Source organism: Salvelinus fontinalis, chromosome 31 (assembly GCF_029448725.1).
Source record: "Salvelinus fontinalis isolate EN_2023a chromosome 31, ASM2944872v1, whole genome shotgun sequence".
In the NCBI taxonomy this organism is placed as follows: domain Eukaryota; kingdom Metazoa; phylum Chordata; class Actinopteri; order Salmoniformes; family Salmonidae; genus Salvelinus; species Salvelinus fontinalis.
Window position 1 is genome coordinate 3,969,692 of NC_074695.1, and position 21,682 is coordinate 3,991,373.

A 21,682-nucleotide genomic window follows, 5' to 3' on the forward strand; every position below is an offset into this window, starting at 1 on the left:
AGTCAGTCAGTATCCTCTCCAGTAAGACAGTCAGTCAGTCTCCTCTCCAGTCAGACAGTCAGTCAGTCTCCTCTCCAGTCAGTCAGACAGTCAGTCTCCTCTCCAGTCAGACAGTCAGTCAGTCTCCTCTCCAGTCAGACAGTCAGTCAGTCTCCTCTCCAGTCAGTCAGACAGTCAGTCTATTTTCCAGTCAGACAGTCTGGCAGTCAGTCTCCTCTCCAGTCAGTCTCCTCTCCAGTCAGTCTCCTCTCCAGTCAGTCTCCTCTCATGTCAGTCTCCCCTCCAGTCAGTCTCCCCTCCTGTCAGTCTCCCCTCCTGTCAGTCTCCCCTCCTGTCAGTCTCCCCTCCAGTCAGTCTCCCCTCCAGTCAGTCTCCCCTCCAGTCAGTAAGTCTGTCAGACACCAGGGGATCAATCACCTCCAACTGAAGTGGTTTAATCTTTAGTTAAAAACGTCTTCCTCTTACTCAAACACTCACGCCCAGCTCCCAGCATCAGATACCTAACCCTTCCCTCAGCCAACCTATGGTGGGTAGCTGGAGAGATAGAAGCGTTGCTTAGTTCACTTAGTAACAGAGAGCGGGTGATAGAGAAGAATGGGACTGTCGAATACAAAATGAAATGTAAACAGAGAGAAAGATAAATTGATCGAGAGGAGGACAGCGAGAGAGGGAAGAGGGAGAGAGAGAATGGATAAGAGAGAGGAGGAGAAGAGAGAGGAGGAGAGGGAGAGAGAGAATGGATAAGAGAGAGGAGGAGAAGAGAGAGGAGGAGAGGGAGAGAGAGAATGGATAAGAGAGGAGGAGAAGAGAGAGGAGGAGAGGGAGAGAGAGAATGGATAAGAGAGAGAATGGATGAGAGAGAATGGATAAGAGAGAGGAGGAGAAGAGAGAGGAGGAGAAGAGAGAGGAGGATAAGAGAGAGGAGGAGAAGAAGGACAAGACCATCTGTAGAACTCAGCCTCCGCCGGCCAAGAGCTGCATCGGGCCGTAACCCAGCAACCAGGGGTAGAGAGGAAAAGATGAGAGCGAGAGAGATCTGGTCATGGCAGCTTGTTATTGTCTCACATGATGAATATACAGTACCTTCAGAAAGTATTCACACCCCTTAGATTTTTACAAACGTATTAAAAATAAACATCTGAAATGTCTTCAGTCAGTCAGTATTCAAGCCCTTTGTTATGTCCAGACTAAATACATTTAGGAGTAAAACATAGCTTGACAAGTCACATAATAAGTTGCATGGAATCACTCTGTGTGCAATAATAGTATTTAACATGATATTTTAATGACTACCTCATCTCTGTACCCCACACATACAACTATCTGTGAGGTCCTTCAGTCGAGGAGTCAATTTCAAACACAGATTCAACCACAAAGACCAGGGAGGTTTTCCAATGTCTCGCAAAGAAAGGCACCTATTGGTAGATGGGTAAAATTATTAAAAACTGACATTGAATATCCCTTTGAGCATGGTGAAGTTATTAATTACACTTTGGATGGTGTATCAATACAACTAGTTACTACAAAGATACAGGCGTCCTTCCTAACTCAGTTGCCTGAGAGGAAGGAAACCGCTCTGGGATTTCACCACGAGGCCAGTGATGATGGCGCCAACAGAGAGGGCTGCCTCGCTTCTAGTCCTTAGGAAACTTTGCAGTATTTCGTTTTTTTTAAACTTATTATTTCTTACAATGTTAGCCCAGAAAATCTTAAGTGTTATTACATACAGCCGGGAGGAACTATTGGATATCAGAGCGATGTCAACTTACCAACATTACGACCAGGAATACAACTTTCCTGAAGAGGATCCTTAGTCCGAACCACCATTTGAACTGATTCCAGACCGAAAACAACGCCGCCAGAGAAGAGGTAGACGGAGCTTCTGGTCAGACTTCAGAGGCGTTCACACCACCCACCGCTTCCGAGTTTATTACTCGCTAATGTCCAGTCTCTAGATAACAAGGTAGACGAAATTAGGGCAAGTGTTGCTTTCCAGGGAGACATCAGGGATTGTAACATACTCTGATTTTACGTAAACATGGCTCTCTCGGGATATGCTGTCGGAGTCGCCACCTGGATTCTTTGTGTGTCACGCCGACGGGAATAAACACCTCTCCGGTAAGAATAAGGGCAGGGGTGTGTGTTTCATGATTAATGACTCATGGTGTAATTGTAACAACATACAGGAACTCAAGTCCTTTAGGTCACCTGACCTAGAATCCCTCACAATCAAATGCCAACCGTATTATCTCCCAAGGGAATTCTCCTCGGTTATTGTCACAACAGTGTATATCCACCCTCAAGCCGACACCACGACGGCCCTCAAGGAACTTTATGCAAACTGGAAACCATGTATCCTGGGGCTGCATTTATTAAATTGAGCAAATTTGAAAAAAAGGCTACCTAAATTCTATCAGCATATTGACTGTAGCACTCGTGCTGGTAAAACACTGTATCATTGCTACTCTACCTTCCGCGATGCATACAAGGTCCTCCCCCGACCTTCTTTAGACAAATCTGACCACGACTCCATTTTTCTCCTCCCTTCCTACAGGCAGAAACTCAAACAGGATATACCCTGGTCTGACCAATCAGAATCCATGCTTCAAGATTGTTTTGATCACGCAGACTGGGACATGTTTCCAGGTAGCCTCAAAGAAAATCAGTCAGGAAGTTAAATTTTGGTCGCAAATTGGTCTTCCAAATGGAAAATGACCCCAAGCATAAGTTGTGGTAAAAGTTGTGGTAAAATAGCTTAAGGACAGCAAAGTCAAAGTATTGGAGTGGCCATCACAAAGCCCTGACCTCAATCCCATAGAAAATTTGTGGGCAGAAATGAAAAAGTGTTTGCGAGCAAGGAGGCCTACAAAACTGACTCCGTTACACCAGATCTGTCAGGAGGAATGGGCCAAAGTTCCCCCAACTTATTGTGGGAAGCTTGTGGAAGGCCACCTGAAATATTTGACCCAAGATAAACAATTTAAATGCAATGCTACCAAATGCTAATTGAGTAAATGTACATTTCTGACCCTCTGGGAATGCGATGAAAGAAATAAAAGCTGAAATAAATCATTCTCTCTACTATCATTCTGACATTTCAAAATCTTTAAAAAAAAGTGGTGATCCTAACTGGCCTAAGAAAGGGAATTTTTAAAATGATTAAATGTCAGGAATCGTGAAAAAACTTGTGAATGGCCTTAGTCCTTACCCTCCGATCCAACAGGTCCCGGACGTGCTCAATGGGATTGAGATCTGGGCTCTTTGCTGGCCATGGCAGAACACTGACATTCCTGTCTTGCAGGAAATCACCCACAGAACGAGCAGTATGGCTGGTGGCATTGTCATGCTGGAGGGTCATGTCAGGATGAGCCTGCAGGAAGGGTCCCACATGATCGAGGAGGATGTCTTCCCTGTAACGCACAGCATTGAGATTGTCTGCAATGACAACAAGCTCAGTCCGATGATGCTGTGACACACCCCCCCAGATCATGACAAACCCTCCACCTCCAATTCGATCCTGCTCCAGAGTACAGGCCCCGGTGTAACGCTCATCAGTCATGTGTAGACTACTTCCTGTATATTAGAACACCGATATGTGTAGACTACTTCCTGTACATTAGAAGACTGATGGTGTGTAGACTACTTCCTGTATATTAGAAGACTGACGGTGTGTAGACTACTTCCTGTATATTAGAAGACTGATGGTGTGTAGACTACTTCCTGTACATTAGAAGACTGATGGTGTGTAGACTACTTCCTGTACATTAGAAGACTGATGGTGTGTAGACTACTTCCTGTACATTAGAAGACTGATATGTGTAGACTACTTCCTGTACATTAGAAGACTGATATGTGTAGACTACTTCCTGTACATTAGAAGACTGTTGTGTAGACTACTTCCTGTACATTAGAAGACTGATATGTGTAGACTACTTCCTGTACATTAGAAGACTGATGGTATGTAGACTACTTCCTGTAAATTAGAAGACTGATGGTATGTAGACTACTTCCTGTATATTAGAAGACAGATGGTGTGTAGACTACTTCCTGTATATTAGAAGACAGATGGTGTGTAGACTACTTCCTGTACATTAGAAGACTGATGGTATGTAGACTACTTCCTGTACATTAGAAGACAGATGGTGTGTAGACTACTTCCTGTACATTAGAAGACTGATGGCGTGTCTCGACTCAGAGCCAGTAACTCTCAACGGTGATGTAGACTATGTACTAAACACACAGCAAAGAGGCAGTCGAATATTGGTCAACCATTTACACTGTCTGAACTGTTCCCATTTTTCTTTCTTTCCCAAGGACCTCCAGAGGAGTGAGTGTGTGTGTGTGTGTGTGTTACACTGAGGATGACGGGAGAGAGTGGTGATTCAGCCTCAGGGAGTGAGTGTGTGTGTGTGTGTGTGTGTGTGTGTGTGTGTGTGTGTGTGTGTGTGTGTGTGTGTGTGTGTGTGTGTGTGTGTGTGTGTGTGTGTGTGTGTGTGTGTGTGTGTGTGTGTGTGTGTGTGTGTGTGTGTGTGTGTTGCAGTGGGAGGTCCAGACATGCTGCCTGGAGTCCTCGGAGGCTGTAAATCACTAATAGAGTTCGCTTCTGTGCTCTCTGTGATCTCTGTACTAAAGGGAAAGGGGGGATACCTAGTCAGCTGTACAACGAAATGCATCCAAATGATATGTGTCTTCCGCATTTAACCCAACCCCTCTGATTCAGAGGTGCGGGGGTCTGCAGTAATCGACATACACGTCTTCTGTGCCAGGGGAAGTGTTCTCTGTGCCATCTCGCTCTCCCAGCCCGTCTGTCTTCAGCAAGTGGGTCATCATGTCTTTGCCAGGAGCAACTATGAGGAAACATACACTTTACTCTCTCTCTCTCCCCCCCCCCCCCCTCTCTCAGAGGTGTTTCATTATGCAGGCAAGACATTTACACTACATGACCAAAAGTATTTGGACACCTGCTTGTCAAACACCTCATTCCAAAATCCTGGGCACTAATATGGAGTTGGTCCCCCCCTTTGCTGCTATAACAGCCTCCACTCTTCTGGGAAGTCATTAATATGGAGTTGGTCCCCCCCCTTTGCTGCTATAACAGCCTCCACTCTTCTGGGAAGTCATTAATATGGAGTTGGTCCCCCTTTGCTGCTATAACAGCCTCCACTCTTCTGGGAAGTCATTAATTATGGAGTTGGTACCCCCTGTGCTGCTATAACAGCCTCCACTCTTCTGGGAAGTCATTAATATGGAGTTGGTCCCCCCTTTGCTGCTATAACAGCCTCCACTCTTCAGGGAAGTCATTAATATGGAGTTGGTCCCCCCCTTTGCTGCTATAACAGCCTCCACTCTTCTGGGAAGTCATTAATATGGAGTTGGTTCCCCCTTTGCTGCTATAACAGCCTGCGCTCTTCTGGGAAGTCATTAATATGGAGTTGGACCCCTCTTTGCTGCTATAACAGCCTCCACTCTTCAGGGAAGGCACAGAGTACCTAACCCGGATCCGGGAGCACCCCCCACCTCCCCCACACTGATTAGCATCGCTAGCATAGCGTCACAATTAAATAGTAGCATCTAAATATCATTAAATCACAAGTCCAAGACACCCAATGAAAGACACAGATCTTGTGAATAAAACCACCATTTCAGATTTTTTAAATGTTTTACAGGGAAGACAAAATATGTAAATCTATTAGCTAAACACGTTAGCAAAAGACACCATTTTCTTACTCCAACAGTTTCTTACTCCATCAGGTGCTATCACCAATTCGGCTAAACTAAGATATTGATAGCCACAAACCAACAAACAAATTCATAAGATGACAGTCTGATAACATATTTATGGTATAGCATAGTTTTTTTTTTTTAAATGTGCATTTTTCAGGTATAAATCACAGTTCTACATTGCAGCTGCAATCTGATATAGTGCTGATGCAGCTAGAACAATTACAGAGACCAACGTTATATAACTAATTACTTGTCTTAAAACATTTCAGAAAAAATACACAGCGTACAGACATTGAAAGCCCAACATCTGGTGAATCCAAACAATATTTCAGATTTTTTAAATGTTTTATAGCGAAAACAAAATGTAGCGCTAAATTAGCATAACCAGGCCAGCCAGAACCAGCTGGACGCGCCCGACCAGTTCACATGCACGACAGATATATGAAATAACATCGTAAATTGGTTCTTACTATTGCTGATCTTTCATCAGAATGTTGATCAAGGTGTCCTTAGTCCTGATGAGTCGTTCAATCCATTCACAATGGCAACTTTCCCTCTTCATTTAGCATAGGTACTGGTCGACTAGCACGGTTCTGTCCAAAGTTAAAAAACTCAAAGAACGGAACACGGCAAAACTCCCGAAAAAATTCTAATAATCTGATTAAACTATATTGAAAAAACATACATTACGGTGATATGGTCACATGTATCAAACAAACTTCGAGACGGAGATAGTTTTCATCCGTAACGTCAGCATAACAAAAGACAATGGCAGCTCTAAAACGCGCTTCTGAGAAAACCGGAAGTTGTCGGTCACGCTAAAGAAATAGGTCTTATTTCACGTCAGTACAAGATAAACAAAAAATTTCTCCTCTGACAACTTCCTGACACCTAGAGGAAGAAGAACGAAGTCTGTTTCGGGTCATAGGTGGCATGACCATATATAGGCAGAGCGTTGAAGCGAGCATACACATCTTGCAATCTTCTTCTGGCTCAGGGAAAGTGCTGTGAAATGACCTGTGTTTCACTCAGAGACGAAATTGAAACGGATTTAGAAACCATAGCTTGTTTTCTATCCACTGGTATATGGTTATATGCATATAGTAACAGCAATAATTGAATAAGAGGCAGTTTAATCTGTAGAGGCAATTATGCTAATGCGAAACAGCACCCCCTGTATTCTCAAGAAGTTAATATGGAGTTGGTCCCCCTCTGCTGCTATAACAGCCTCCACTCTTCTGGGAAGGCATTAATATGGAGTTGGTCCCCCCCCCCCCTTTGCTGCTATAACAGCCTCCACTCTTCTGGGAAGTCATTAATATGGAGTTGGTCCCCCCTTTGCTGCTATAACAGCCTCCACTCTTCTGGGAAGTCATTAATATGGAGTTGGTCCTCCCCCTTTGCTGCTATAACAGCCTCCACTCTTCTGGGAAGTCATTAATATGGAGTTGGCCCCCCCTTTACTGCTATAACAGCCTCCACTCTTCTGGGAAGTCATTAATATGGAGTTGGCCCCCCCTTTGCTGCTATAACAGCCTCCACTCTTCTGGGAAGTCATTAATATGGAGTTGGTCCCCCCTTTACTGCTATAACAGCCTCCACTCTTCTGGGAAGGCATTAATATGGAGTTGGTCCCCCCTTTGCTGCTGTAACAGCCTCCACTCTTCTGGGAAGTCATTAATATGGAGTTGGTCCCCCCTTTGCTGCTGTAACAGCCTCCACTCTTCTGGGAAGGCTTTCCACTAGATGTTGGAACATTGCTGCAGGGACTTCAGCCACGAGATCATTAGTGAGGTCGGGCACTGATGTTGGGCGAATAGTCCTGACTAACAGTCGGCGTTCCAATTAATCCCAAAGGTGTTCCATGGGGTTGAGGTCAGGTCTATGTGCAGGCCAGTCAAGTTCTTCCACACCGATCTCGACAAACCATTTCTGTATAGACCTCGCTTTGTGCATGGGGGCTTTGTCAAGCTGAAACAGGAAAGGGCCTTCCCCAAACTGTTGCCACAGAATCGCACAGAATCGTCTAGAATGTTGTTGTATTCTGTAGCATTAAGATTTCCCTTCGCTGGAACTAATGGGCCCAAACCATGAAAAACAGCCCCAGACCATTATTCCTCCTCCACCAAACTTTACAGTTGGCACTATGCATTGGGGCAGGTAGCATTCTCATGTTCCTCCTCCACCAAACTTTACAGTTGGCACTATGCATTGGGGCAGGTAGCGTTCTCCTGTTCCTCATCCACCAAACGTTACAGTTGGCACTATGCATTGGGGCAGGTAGCGTTCTCCTGTTCCTCCTCCACCAAACTTTACAGTTGGCACTATGCATTGGGGGAGGTAGCGTTCTCCTGTTCCTCCTCCACAGGAGGAGATTGATGATTGATGATTGATCCAAGATGGCGTAGCAGTGCAGACGTGTTTTGTTTGTCCTCTCGTATACTTTTGTATTTTTCGTCTTTTTTTTTGTATACATTTCAATTTTATTTTCAAACTATTTTCCATTTTCATTCAATTATAACTTCCGGTAACCTGCCTCACCCAATGTGATACGGAACCGCTATTATTTTTACTTTTTAGACGTTATAGCAAGAACCACCTAGCCATCAGAAGCTAACCAGCTAATTAGCTACAGTCATCGTTAGCCACTGCTAGCGGCCTTTACCTTCTGCACAGATGCCAGCCCTGTTTTTAGCCTGGATAATAACCTGTTTTTAGCCTGGATAATACTCGCCAGTCTACCAGCATCGGACTGTCTCTCCACTACAACGCCGGATTCCTGCCGTAAACCCTGGACCATTACTCCTGATCTTCACAGCTAGCTAGCTGCCGCCGAGTTACCCAGTACCGAAGCTATCCCTGAGGCCCACCTCCCGGCCTACTCAGTTGTTCACTCGGACTCCACCCAAACACGCCTAGAACCCACTACTTCACCGGATCCTCGCCGTAAGCTCTGGACCTTGGCACCGGATCACCGCTGCTACCGAGTGGCTATAGTGGCTAACGCCCAGAAGCTAGCACCAGTTAGCCGTGACGCAGGCGCATCTCCCGGCTAGCTAAATTACTACAACTACAATACCTCTTTCGCCATCTGGCTTGGATCATTTGTCGACACGGCGCCCCGCCGCACCACCACGACTGGTCTGCCGACGAATACTCCATCCACTGTGCATTCAACCGGCCTCCGTCGGACATCGGAGCAGACGCTTCTACTAGCCCCGGGATACTAACTTTAAACGCTGTGTCGACCAGGTGCTAGCGTAGAGCGACTACCCCGCGGCTTCTCTGTTCCGTGTATTGTTGCCCCTTAGACCCTATGATCACTTGGCTACATAGCTGATACATAGCTGATGCCTGCTGGACTGTTCATTAATCACGGTACTCCATTCTGTTTATTTTTTGTTTATCTGTCGGCCCCAGCCGCAAACTCAGGCCCTGTGTGTAGTTAACCGACCCTCTCTGCCCATTCATCGCCATTTTACCTGTTGTTGTTGTCTTAGCTGATTAGCTGTTGTCTTACCCGTTGTTGTCTAAGCTAGCTCTCCAAATCAACACCTGTGATTACTTATGCCTCGCTTTATGTCTCTGTCATATGTAAATATGCCTTGTATACTGTTGTTTAGGTTAGTTATCATTGTTTTAGTTTACAATGGAGCCTGTAGTTCCACTCATCATACCTCTGATACCTCCATGAGGTGACCTCACCCATTATAACCAGCATGTCCAGAGATACAACCTCTCTTATCATCATTCAGTACCTGGGCTTACCTCTGCTGTACCAGCACCCCACCATACCCCTGTCTGCACAATTATGCCCTGAATCTATTCTACCACGCCCAGAAATCTGCTCCTTTTATTCTTTGTCCCCAACGCACTAGACGACCAGTTTTGATAGCCCTTAGCCGCACCCTCATCCTACTACTCCTCTGTTCCTCGGGTGATGTGGAGGTAAACCCAGGACTTGCGTGTCCCCAGGCACCCTCATTTGTTGACTTCTGTGATTGAAAAGGCCTTGGTTTCATGCATGTCAACATCAGAAGCCTCCTCCCCTAAGTTTGTTTTACTCACTGCTTTAGCACACTCTGCCAACCCTGATCTCCTTGCCGTGTCTGAATCCTGGCTTAGGAAGGCCACCAAAAATTCTCAGATTTCCATCCCCAACTACAACATTTTCTGTCAAGATAGAACTGCCAAAGGGGGAGTTCGAACTTCTAATTTAAAAAAATTCATCTCTCCAGAAATAAGTCTCTCATAGCTGGGACCCCCCTCCGCTCCCAGCTGTGCCCTGGACACCATATGCGAATTGATCGCCCCACATCTAACTTCAGAGTTTGTTCTGTTAGGTGACCTAAACTGGGATATGCTTAACACCCCGGCAGTCCTACAATCTAAGCTTGATGCACTCAATCTCACACAAATCATCAAGGAACCCACCAGGTACAACCCTAAATCCGTAAACATGGGCACCCTAATAGACATTATCCTGACCAACTTGCCCTCCAAATACACCTCTGCTGTCTTCAATCAAGATCTCAGCGATCACTGCCTCCTTGCCTGTTTCCGCTATGGGTCTTCGGTCAAACGACCACCCCTCATCACTGTCAAACGCTCCCTAAAACACTTCTGCGAGCAGGCCTTTCTAATCGACCTGGCCCGGGTACCCTGGAAGGATATTGACCTCATCCCGTCAGTTGAGGATGCCTGGTCATTCTTTAAAAGTAATTTCCTCACCATATTAGACAAGCATGCTCCGTTCAAAAAATGCAGAACTAAGAACAGATATAGTCCTTGGTTCACTCCAGACCTGACTGCCCAGAACAAAAACCTCCTGTGGCGAACTGCAATAGCATCGAATAGTCCACGCGATATGCAACTGTTCAGGGAAGTCAGGAACCAATACACGCAGTCAGTCAGGAAAGCAAAGGCTAGCTTTTTCAAGCAGATATTTGCATCCTGTAGCTCTAACTCCAAAAAGTTTTGGGACACTGTAAAGTCCATGGAGAATAAGAGCACCTCCTCCCAGCTGCCCACTGCTCTGAGGCTAGGAAACACGGTCACCACCGATAAAGCCATGATAATCGAAAATTTCAATAAGCATTTCTCTACGGCTGGCCATGCTTTCCTCCTGGCTACTCCAAACCCGGACAACAGCTCTACCCCGCCGGCAGCTACTCGCCCAAGCCTCCCCAGCCTCTCCTTCACCCAAATCCAGATGTTCTGAAAGAGCTGCAACATTTGGACCCCTACAAATCAGCCCGGGCTAGACAATCTGGACCCTCCATTTCTAAAATGATTTGCCGAAATTGTTGCAACCCCTATTTACTAGCCTGTTCAACCTCTCTTTCGTATCGTCTGAGATTCCCAAAGATTGGAAAGCTGCCGCGGTCATCCCGGGGGTGACATAACATATTTCTATGTAGGAGTCTCATAGGCAACTGTTTTAACACTTTTTTTATCAAAACAACAAGCATACAGTTACATTCCTCACACACACACACACACACACACACACACACACACACACACACACACACACACACACACACACACACACACACACACACACACACACACACACACACACACACACACACACACACACACACACACACACACACACACACACAGAGAGCAGGCGCAGCAGTTTGGTCATCCCACTCTCTCTCTCTCCTCTCCCACTCTCTCTCCCACTCTCTCTCCTCTCCCACTCTCTCTCTCCTCTCTCCCTCTCTCTCTCCTCTCTCCCACTCTCTCTCCTCTCTCTCCTCTCTCCCACTCTCTCTCCTCTCTCCCACTCTCTCTCCTCTCTCCCACTCTCTCTCCTCTCTCCAACTCTCTCCTCTCTCCCACTCTCTCTCTCCTCTCCTCTCTCTCCTCTCTCCAACTCTCTCTCCTCTCCTCTCCTCTCTCTCCTCTCTCCCACTCTCTCTCTCCTCTCCTCTCTCTCTCTCTCTCTCTCTCTCTCTCTGTTCTCTCTGTCTCTCTCTCTCTGTCTCTCTCTCTCTCCCACTCTCCCTCTCCTCTCTCCAACTCTCTCTCTCTCTGTCTCTCTCTCTCTCTCCTCTCTCTCCTCTCTCCAACTCTCTCTCCTCTCTCCCACTCTCTCTCTCCTCTCTCTCCTCTCTCCAACTCTCTCTCCTCTCTCCCACTCTCTCTCTCCTCTCTCCAACTCTCTCTCCTCTCCCCCACTCTCTCTCTCCTCTCCTCTCTCTCCTCTCTCTCCTCTCTCCCACTCTCTCTCCTATCTCCCACTCTCTCTCTCCTCTCCTCTCTCTCCTCTCTCCCACTCTCTCCCACTCTCTCTCTCTCTCTCCCACTCTCTCTCTCCTCTCTCTCCTCTCTCCCACTCTTTCTCCTCGCTCCCACTCTCTCTCTCCTCTCTCCCACTCTCTCTCCTCTCTCCCACTCTCTCTCCTCTCTCCCACTCTCTCTCCTCCCTCCCACTCTCTCTCCTCCCTCCCACTCTCTCTCCTCTCTCTCTCCTCTCTCCCACTCTCTCTCTCTCCCACTCTCTCTCCTCTCTCCCACTCTCTCTCTCCTCTCTCTCCAACTCTCTCTCCTCTCGCCCACTCTCTCTCTCCTCTCTCCCACTCTCTCTCCTCTCTCCCACTCTCTCTCCTCTCTCCCACTCTCTCCCACTCTCTCTCCTCTCTCCCACTCTCTCTCCTCTCTCCCACTCTCTCCCACTCTCTCTCTCCTCTCCCACTCTCTCTCTTTCTCCCCTCTCCCACTCTCTCCCACTCTCTCTCCTCTCCCACTCTCTCTCTCCTCTCCCACTCTCTCTCCTCTCCCACTCTCTCTCTCCTCTCTCCCACTCTCTCTCCTCTCTCCCACTCTCTCTCCTCTCTCCCACTCTCTCTCTCCTCTAGATGATCTTATTAGAGAAGCTGGGGCAGCAGTTGAGTCATCCCACCCGGTCAGTGTATGGTTGGCTGATCACTAAGTTCCTGAAGTATCACAACAAGATGTTAGAGGAGAGTGCGGTGTCTCTGTCTGGGATGCAGCCTGGAGATACAGTGTTAGAGCTGGGCCACGGGCCAGGACTGGGTCTGAAGGCTGCAGCCACACTGCTGACAGAACCTACTGGGAGACTCATAGGAGTGGACTACTCACAATACATGCACCAGGTGAGAGAGAGAGTACATGAGTGAGTAGAGGGGGGGTAATTTAGTGACTCAACAACACTGCTATTTCTCAACTCCCTTCTCCCCTCTCCTCTTCTCCCCACCACCCCCCCTCCTCTCTTCACCTACCCCCTCTTCTCCCCTCTCCTCCCCACCTACCCCCTTTTCTCCCCCCTCATCCACTCTCCCTCCTCCTCCCCACCATCCTCCTCTCCCCCTCCTCCTCCTCACTTACCCCCTCTTCTCCCCTCTTCTACCCCCTCCTCCCCTCTCCCTCCTCTCTTCCCCACCATCCCCCTCTCCTCCCCTCTCCTCCTCCACACCACCCCCCTCTCCTCCCCACCCCCCACCCCCCTCTCCTCCTCCCCTCTCCCTTCTAGATGGCAGGTCATCTTCTGAAGGAATTGGTCTACAGTGGGAAGGTGTCTCTGTATCTGTGTGATGTGGCAGCCATGCCTCTAGCAGCCAATATGGTAGACAAGGTGTTCCACTGTAATTGCTACTACTTCTGGCCAGACCTGATGAAGGGAGCTGCAGAGATACACAGAGTCATGAAACCAGGTGAGGGGGTGTGGGGACTGGGGAGGGTTGGTGTGGGGACTGGGGAGAGTTGGTGTGGGGACTGGGGAGAGTTGGTGAGGGGACTGGGGAGGGTTGGTGTGGGGACTGGGGAGAGTTGGTGAGGGGACTGGGGAGGGTTGGTGAGGGGACTGGGGAGGGTTGGTGTGGGGACTGGGGAGGGGTGGTGTGGGGACTGGGGAGGGGTGGACTGGGGAGGGTTGGTGTGGGGACTGGGGAGGGTTGGTGAGGGGACTGGGGAGGGGTGGACTGGGGACTGGGGAGGGTTGGTGTGGGGACTGGGGAGGGTTGGTGTGGGGACTGGGGAGGGGTGGTGTGGTGACTGGGGATTGTTGGTGTGGGGACTGGGGAGGGTTGGTGTGGTTGTGGGGACTGGGGAGGGTTGGTGTGGGGACTGGGGAGGGTTTGTGTGGTTGTGGGGACTGGGGAGGGTTGGTGTGGGGACTGGGGAGGGTTGGTGTGGGGACTGGGGAGGGTTGGTGTGAGGACTGGGGAGGGTTGGTGTGGGGACTGGGGAGGGTTGGTGTGGGGACTGGGGAGGGTTGGTGAGGGGACTGGGGAGGGGTGGACTGGGGAGGGTTGGTGTGGGGACTGGGGAGGGTTGGTGAGGGGACTGGGGAGGGTTGGTGTGGGGACTGGGGAGGGTTGGTGTGGGGACTGGGGAGGGTTGGTGTGGGGACTGGGGAGGGTTGGTGTGGGGACTGGGGAGAGTTGGTGAGGGAACTGGGGATGGTTGGTAAGGGGACTAGGGAGGATTGGTGTGGGGACTGGGGAGGGTTGGTGTGGGGACTGGGGAGGGATGGTGTGGGGACTGGGGATTGTTGGTGTGGGGACTGGGGAGGGTTGGTGTGGTTGTGGGGACTGGGGAGGGTTGGTGTGGGGACTGGGGAGGGTTTGTGTGGTTGTGGGGACTGGGGAGGGTTGGTGTGGGGACTGGGGAGGGTTGGTGTGGGGACTGGGGAGGGTTGGTGTGAGGACTGGGGAGGGTTGGTGTGAGGACTGGGGAGGGTTGGTGTGGGGACTGGGGAGGGTTGGTGTGGGGACTGGGGAGGGTTGGTGAGGGGACTGGGGAGGGGTGGACTGGGGAGGGTTGGTGTGGGGACTAGGGAGGGTTGGTGAGGGGACTGGGGAGGGGTGGACTGGGGAGGGTTGGTGTGGTTGTGGGGACTGGGGAGGGTTGGTGTGGGGACTGGGGAGGGTTGGTGTGGGGACTGGGGAGGGTTGGTGTGGGGACTGGGGAGGGTTGGTGTGGTTGTGGGGACTGGGGAGGGTTGGTGTGGGGACTGGGGAGGGTTGGTGTGAGGACTGGGGAGGGTTGGTGTGGTTGTGGGGACTGGGGAGGGTTGGTGTGGGGACTGGGGAGGGTTGGTGTGAGGACTGGGGAGGGTTGGTGTGGGGACTGAGGAGTGTTGGTGTGGTTGTGGGGACTGGGGAGGGTTGGTGTGGGGACTGGGGAGGGTTGGTGTGGGGACTGGGGAGTGTTGGTGTGGTTGTGGGGACTGGGGAGGGTTGGTGTGGGGACTGGGGAGGGTTGGTGTGAGGACTGGGGAGGGTTGGTGTGGGGACTGGGGAGGGGTGGTGTGGGGACTGGGGAGGGTTGGTGTGGGGACTGGGGAGGGTTGGTGAGGGGACTGGGGAGGGGTGGACTGGGGAGGGTTGGTGTGGGGACTGGGGAGGGTTGGTGAGGGGACTGGGGAGGGGTGGACTGGGGAGGGTTGGTGTGGGGACTGGGGAGGGTTGGTGTGGGGACTGGGGAGGGTTGGTGTGGGGACTGGGGAGGGTTGGTGTGGGGACTGGGGATGGTTGGTAAGGGGACTAGGGAGGATTGGTGTGGGGACTGGGGAGGGTTGGTGTGGGGACTGGGGAGGGGTGGTGTGGGGACTGGGGAGGGGTGGTGTGGGGACTGGGGAGGGTTGGTGTGGTTGTGGGGACTGGGGAGGGTTGGTGTGGGGACTGGGGAGGGTTGGTGTGGTTGTGGGGACTGGGGAGGGTTGGTGTGGGGACTGGGGAGGGTTGGTGTGGGGACTGGGAGGGTTGGTGTGAGGACTGGGGAGGGTTGGTGTGGGGACTGGGCAGGGTTGTTGTGGGGACTGGGGAGGGTTGGTGAGGGGACTGGGGAGGGGTGGACTGGGGAGGGTTGGTGTGGGGACTGGGGAGGGTTGGTGTGGGGACTGTGGAGGGTTGGTGTGGGGACTGGGGAGGGTTGGTGTGGGGACTGGGGAGAGTTGGTGAGGGAACTGGGGATGGTTGGTAAGGGGACTTGGGAGGATTTGTGTGGGGACTGGGGAGGGTTGGTGTGGGGACTGGGGAGGGTTGGTGTGGGGACTGGGAGGGGTGGTGTGGGGACTGGGGATTGTTGGTGTGGGGACTGGGGAGGGTTGGTGTGGTTGTGGGGACTGGGGAGTGTTGGTGTGGGGACTGGAGAGGGTTGGTGTGGGGACTGGGGAGGGTTGGTGTGGTTGTGGGGACTGGGGAGGGTTGGTGTGGGGACTGGGGAGGGTTGGTGTGGGGACTGGGGAGGTTTGGTTTGGGGACTGGGGAGGGTTGGTGTGAGGACTGGGGGGGGTTGGTGTGGGGACTGGGGACTGGGGAGGGCTGGTGTGGGGACTGGGGACGGTTGGTGTGGTTGTGGGGACTGGGGACGGTTGGTGTGGTTGTGGGGACTGGGGAGGGTTGGTGTGGGGACTGGGGAGGGTTGGTGTGGGGACTGGGGAGGGTTGGTGTTGGGACTGGGGAGGGTTGGTGTGGGGACTGGGGAGGGTTGGTGTGGGGACTGGGGAGGGTTGGTGTGGGGACTGGGGAGGGTTGGTGTGGTTGTGGGGACTGGGGAGGTTTGGTGTGGGGACTGGGGAGGGTTGGTGTGGGGACTGGGGAGGGGTGGTGTGAGGACTGGGGAGGGTTGGTGAGGGGACTGGGGAGGGTTGGTGTGGGGACTGGGGAGGGTTGGTGAGGGGACTGGGGAGGGGTGGACTGGGGAGGGTTGGTGTGGGGACTGGGGAGGGTTGGTGAGGGGACTGGGGAGGGGTGGACTGGGGAGGATTGGTGTGGGGACTGGGGAGGGTTGGTGTGGGGACTGGGGAGAGTTGGTGAGGGAACTGGGGATGGTTGGTAAGGGGACTAGGGAGGATTGGTGTGGTGACTGGGGAGGGTTGGTGTGGGGACTGGGAGGGGTGGTGTGGGGACTGGGGATTGTTGGTGTGGGGACTGGGGAGGGTTGGTGTGGTTGTGGCGACTGGGGAGGGGTTGGTGTGTTTTGGGGACTGGGGAGGGTGGGTGTGGGGACTGGGGAGGGTTGGTGTGAGGACTGGGGAGGGTTGGTGTGGGGACTGGGGAGGGTTGGTGTTGGGACTGGGGAGGGTTGGTGTGGGGACTGGGGAGGGTTGGTGTGGGGACTGGGGAGGTTTGGTGTGGGGACTGGGGAGGGGTGGTGTGAGGACTGGGGAGGGTTGGTGTGGGGACTGGGGAGGGTTGGTGTGGTTGTGGGGACTGGGGACTGGGGAGGGTTGGTGTGGGGACTGGGGAGAGTTGGTGTGGGGACTGGGGAGGGTTGGTGTGGGGACTGGGGAGGATTGATGTGGGGACTGGGGAGGATTGATGTGGGGACTGGGGAGGGTTGGTGTGGAGACTGGGGAGGGGTTGTGTGGGGACTGGGGAGGGTTGGTGTGGGGACTGGGCAAGGTTGGTGTGGGGACTGGGGAGGTTTGGTGTGGGGACTGGGGAGGGTTTGTGTGGTTGTGGGGACTGGGGAGGGTTGGTGTGGGGACTAGGGTAGTGTTGGGACTGGGGAGGGCTGGTGTGGGGACTGGGGAGGGTTTGTGTGGGGACTGGGGAGGGTTGGTGTGGGGACTGGGGAGGGTTGGTGTGAGGACTGGGGAGGGTTGGTGTTGGGACTGGGGAGGGTTGGTGTGGGGACTGGGGAGGGTTGGTGTGAGGACTGGGGAGGGTTGGTGTGGGGACTGGGGAGGGTTCGTGTGGGGACTGGGGAGAGTTGGTGTGGGTACTGGGGAGGGTTGGTGTGGGGACTGGGGAGGGTTGGTGTGGAGACTGGGGAGGGGTTGTGTGGGGACTGGGGAGGGTTGGTGTGGGGACTGGGGAAGGTTGGTGTGGGGACTGGGGAGGGTTGGTGTGGGGACTGGGGAGGGTTGGTGTGGTTTTTGGGACTGGGGAGGGTTCGTGTGGGGACTAGGGTAGTGTTGGGACTGGGGAGGGCTGGTGTGGGGACTGGGGAGGGTTGGTGTGGGGACTGGGGAGGGTTGGTGTGGGGACTGGGGAGGTTGGTGTGGGGACTGGGGAGGGTTGGTGTGGTTTTTGGGACTGGGGAGGGTTCGTGTGGGGACTAGGGTAGTGTTGGGACTGGGGAGGGCTGGTGTGGGGACTGGGGAGGGTTGGTGTGGGGACTGGGGAGGGTTGGTGTGGGGACTGGGGAGTGTTGGTGTGAGGACTGGGGAGGGTTGGTGTGGGGACTGGGCAGGGTTGGTGTGAGGACTGGGGAGTGTTGGTGTGGGGACTTGGGAGGGTTGGTGTGAGGACTGGGGAGGGTTGGTGTGGGGACTGGGGAGGGTTGGTGTGGGGACTCGGGAGAGTTGATGTGGGGACTGGGGAGGGTTGGTGTGGGGACTGGGGACGGTTGGTGTGGGGACGGGTGACATCTGCAGATGTAAAGACGGCTTTATAAATACATTTGATTGATTGACTTAACTTTTTAGATTATCATTGCAATTCAAATCTTATATGATTTGATTTTGATCAAATTATTATTGAAATAAAACTGTTCCCTGAAAATGCGCATCTGAAATCATAACTGGCACAATGGTAGAAATGGTAGGATAAAATGTAAACTTCCCCAAACTTGAAACTAACCCGCCTGTCTGTGAAGTCTTGATAAAAGAGTTGTCTCCACGGTCAGATTTAGCCTATAGGCTACCATGAAGCAAGATAAGACATTCCTCATAATATTAAATAAAACATTCATGATTCAAAGAATGATGTTTTCAAAATGCATACTGCCTCCAGCTCATATTGTCAAGTGGTGCGTGAAGTGCTGATGGCCTGTTGCCTCCCGTTCACCTTGAAGCGCCGTCTCCCCCTTCACCTTGAAGCGCCATCTCCCCGTTCACCTTGAAGCGCCGTCTCCCCGTTCACCTTGAAACGCCGTCTCCCCGTTCACCTTGAAGGGCCTCTCCCCGTTCACCTTGAAGCGCCGTCTCCCCGTTCACCTTGAAGCGCCTCTCCCCGTTCACCTTGAAGCGCCGTCTCCCCGTTCACCTTGAAGCGCCGTCTCCCGTTCACCTTGAAGCGCCGTCTCCCCGTTCACCTTGAAGCGCCGTCTCCCCGTTCACCTTGAAGCGCCGTCTCCCCGTTCACCTTGAAGCGCCGTCTCCCCGTTCACCTTGAAGCGCCGTCTCCCCGTTCACCTTGAAGCGCCGTCTCCCGTTCACCTTGAAGCGCCGTCTCCCCGTTCACCTTGAAGCGCCGTCTCCCCGTTCACCTTGAAGCGCCGTCTCCCGTTCACCTTGAAGCGCCGTCTCCCCGTTCACCTTGAAGCGCCGTCTCCCCGTTCACCTTGAAGCGCCGTCTCCCGTTCACCTTGAAGCGCCGTCTCCCGTTCACCTTGAAGCGTCGTCTCCCCGTTCACCTTGAAGCGCCGTCTCCCCGTTCACCTTGAAGCGCCGTCTCCCCGTTCACCTTGAAGCGCCGACTCCCGTTCACCTTGAAGCGCCGTCTCCCCGTTCACCTTGAAGCGCCGTCTCCCCGTTCACCTTGAAGCGCCGTCTCCCGTTCACCTTGAAGGGCCTCTCCCCGTTCACCTTGAAGCGCCGTCTCCCGTTCACCTTGAAGGGCCTCTCCCCGTTCACCTTGAAGCGCCGTCTCCCGTTCACCTTGAAGGGCCTCTCCCCGTTCACCTTGAAGCGCCGTCTCCCGTTCACCTTGAAGGGCCGTCTCCCCGTTCACCTTGAAGCGCCGTCTCCCCGTTCACCTTGAAGCGCCGTCTCCCCTTCACCTTGAAGCGCCGTCTCCCCGTTCACCTTGAAGCGCCGTCTCCCCGTTCACCTTGAAGGGCCTCTCCCCGTTCACCTTGAAGCGCCGTCTCCCCGTTCACCTTGAAGCGTCGTCTCCCGTTCACCTTGAAGCGCCGTCTCCCCGTTCACCTTGAAGCGCCGTCTCCCCGTTCACCTTGAAGCGCCGTCTCCCCGTTCACCTTGAAGCGCCGTCTCCCCGTTCACCTTGAAGCGCCGTCTCCCCGTTCACCTTGAAGCGCCGTCTCCCGTTCACCTTGAAACGCCGTCTCCCGTTCACCTTGAAACGCCGTCTCCCCGTTCACCTTGAAGCGCCGTCTCCCCGTTCACCTTGAAGCGTCGTCTCCCCGTTCACCTTGAAGCGCCGTCTCCCCGTTCACCTTGAAGCGCCGTCTCCCCGTTCCCCTTGAAGCGCCGTCTCCCCGTTCACCTTGAAGCGCCGTCTCCCCGTTCACCTTGAAGCGCCGTCTCCCCGTTCACCTTGAAGCGCCGTCTCCCCGTTCACCTTGAAGCGCCGTCTCCCCGTTCACCTTGAAGCGCCGTCTCCCCGTTCACCTTGAAGCGCCGTCTCCCCGTTCACCTTGAAGCGCCGTCTCCCCGTTCACCTTGAAGCGCCGTCTCCCCGTTCACCTTGAAGCGTCATCTCCCGTTCGCCAGTCAATTACCAATTGAGATGAATGGTCTTCTGAAAGCTCATGTTTTACTCCAGCAGCAACCAGCGGAGGAGCAGCAGGAGAAATCCCTCTCTAAATAGGCTCTGTATGCTGTGCACGTGTGATAGGTCTGTTGGATAAATAAGATACATGATGACCAATCAAAATACACGCAGGTCAATTTTATTCCACTAAATTAGGCAAATTAACCTATAAACCGATAAGCATGATGGTCAAATGTATTTCCATGGACTGAATAAAAAGCATTATTTTACAATGTGTGATATTTCTCCTAGTCATTTTGGCCTGCAACAGTTTTATTTATCAGCATGTACACATGTGGCTGGGCCTCTATAGAGCCCCACAGTGGAGTTGTCATAATACCCATAAAACCTTGTGGTCAAACTGGAAAAGGGTTCTAAATGTTTTTCCATTGTTCATTTTTCCCCATAGGGAATATTACAAACACTTAAAATACATTACACTGCTGCCCTCTAGTGGATATAAATGAACAGTGAATGAATGGCCATCACGGTGAAAGATGACAGATGGGGGTTGTACTTGCAAGATTCCTGATTTCTGGAAAAGCTGGGAGTTTGGGGAAAGTTACTGGAATTTTTCAACACTTAAAGAGATTTAAGAGCCATTAGAACTGTTCTACATAACTGTACCTCAACACTGCAAAACACGAGAGAGAGAGAGAGAGAGAGAGAGAGAGAGAGAGAGAGAGAGAGAGAGAGAGAGAGAGAGAGAGAGAGAGAGAGAGAGAGAGAGAGAGAGAGAGAGAGAGAGAGAGAGAGAGAGAGTCTGTTAGAGTCTGGTCTACTACTGTTGCTTTAATGTATTGTTGTTCTGATTAATATTGTTGTTGTAGTTGCTGTTAATGGTAATCCCATGTCCACTACTACTATTATTATTGCTGTTGGTCCCACCATTTATTTATATATAAATATATATATATTTTGTATATATATACATATATATTTGATTTTTATTTTTCGATATGTATACTTTGACAATGTAAGTAATAACGAACTTACCATGTCAATAAAGTCAATTGAATTGATAGAGAGAGAGAGAAAGAGAGAGAGGTTTTGTTAAGTATTTTTGTAACCTCTGAGGTATGTGTGTGCCAATAGGATGCAGTGTTTTTTATTCTTGAAATTGATTACTTATGTTTGTATGATTCTGTTTAATGTGTTCCCAGGGGGAAGGCACCTAGGGAGTGCTTAGGCAAGAGGCGCGCGGGAATACATATACCCGTAGTATATTCAATGTCTAGGCACACTAGGTAAGACCTGGGCGGACCATCCCATGTATTTTGGTTAGAGCACCAGGTGGTGCTAAGAGAGGTAAGTAGTGGGTAGGCAGGTTAGATAGGAGAGGGGGAGCTTTGATATTTACTTTCTTTGCTTTCGTTCCGTCCAGCCTCTTTTCCCCAAAATGACCGTGTGACGGAATAAATTCCCTGTAAACGGTACCATTCTCTGCCTTTGTCATTCTTACTCACACCTACAGTCCCATACCTCTATACCTCCACCTACAGTCACATACCTCTTTACCTCCACCTACAGTCACATACCTC

General features: G+C 51.7%; 1 protein-coding gene across 1 annotated transcript; it reads left to right on the forward strand.

The window, feature by feature from the left end:
• Positions 1 to 11,450: 11,450 nt before the first annotated feature.
• LOC129829459 (uncharacterized methyltransferase YdaC-like) lies at positions 11,451 to 21,330 on the forward strand. Its single transcript, XM_055891162.1, has 3 exons — positions 11,451 to 12,851; positions 13,229 to 13,409; positions 21,305 to 21,330. The coding sequence occupies exons 1-3, from the start codon at positions 12,594 to 12,596 to the stop codon at positions 21,328 to 21,330; spliced, it is 465 nt and encodes a 154-aa protein (XP_055747137.1). The 5' UTR covers positions 11,451 to 12,593.
• The last annotated feature ends 352 nt before the right edge of the window (positions 21,331 to 21,682 follow it).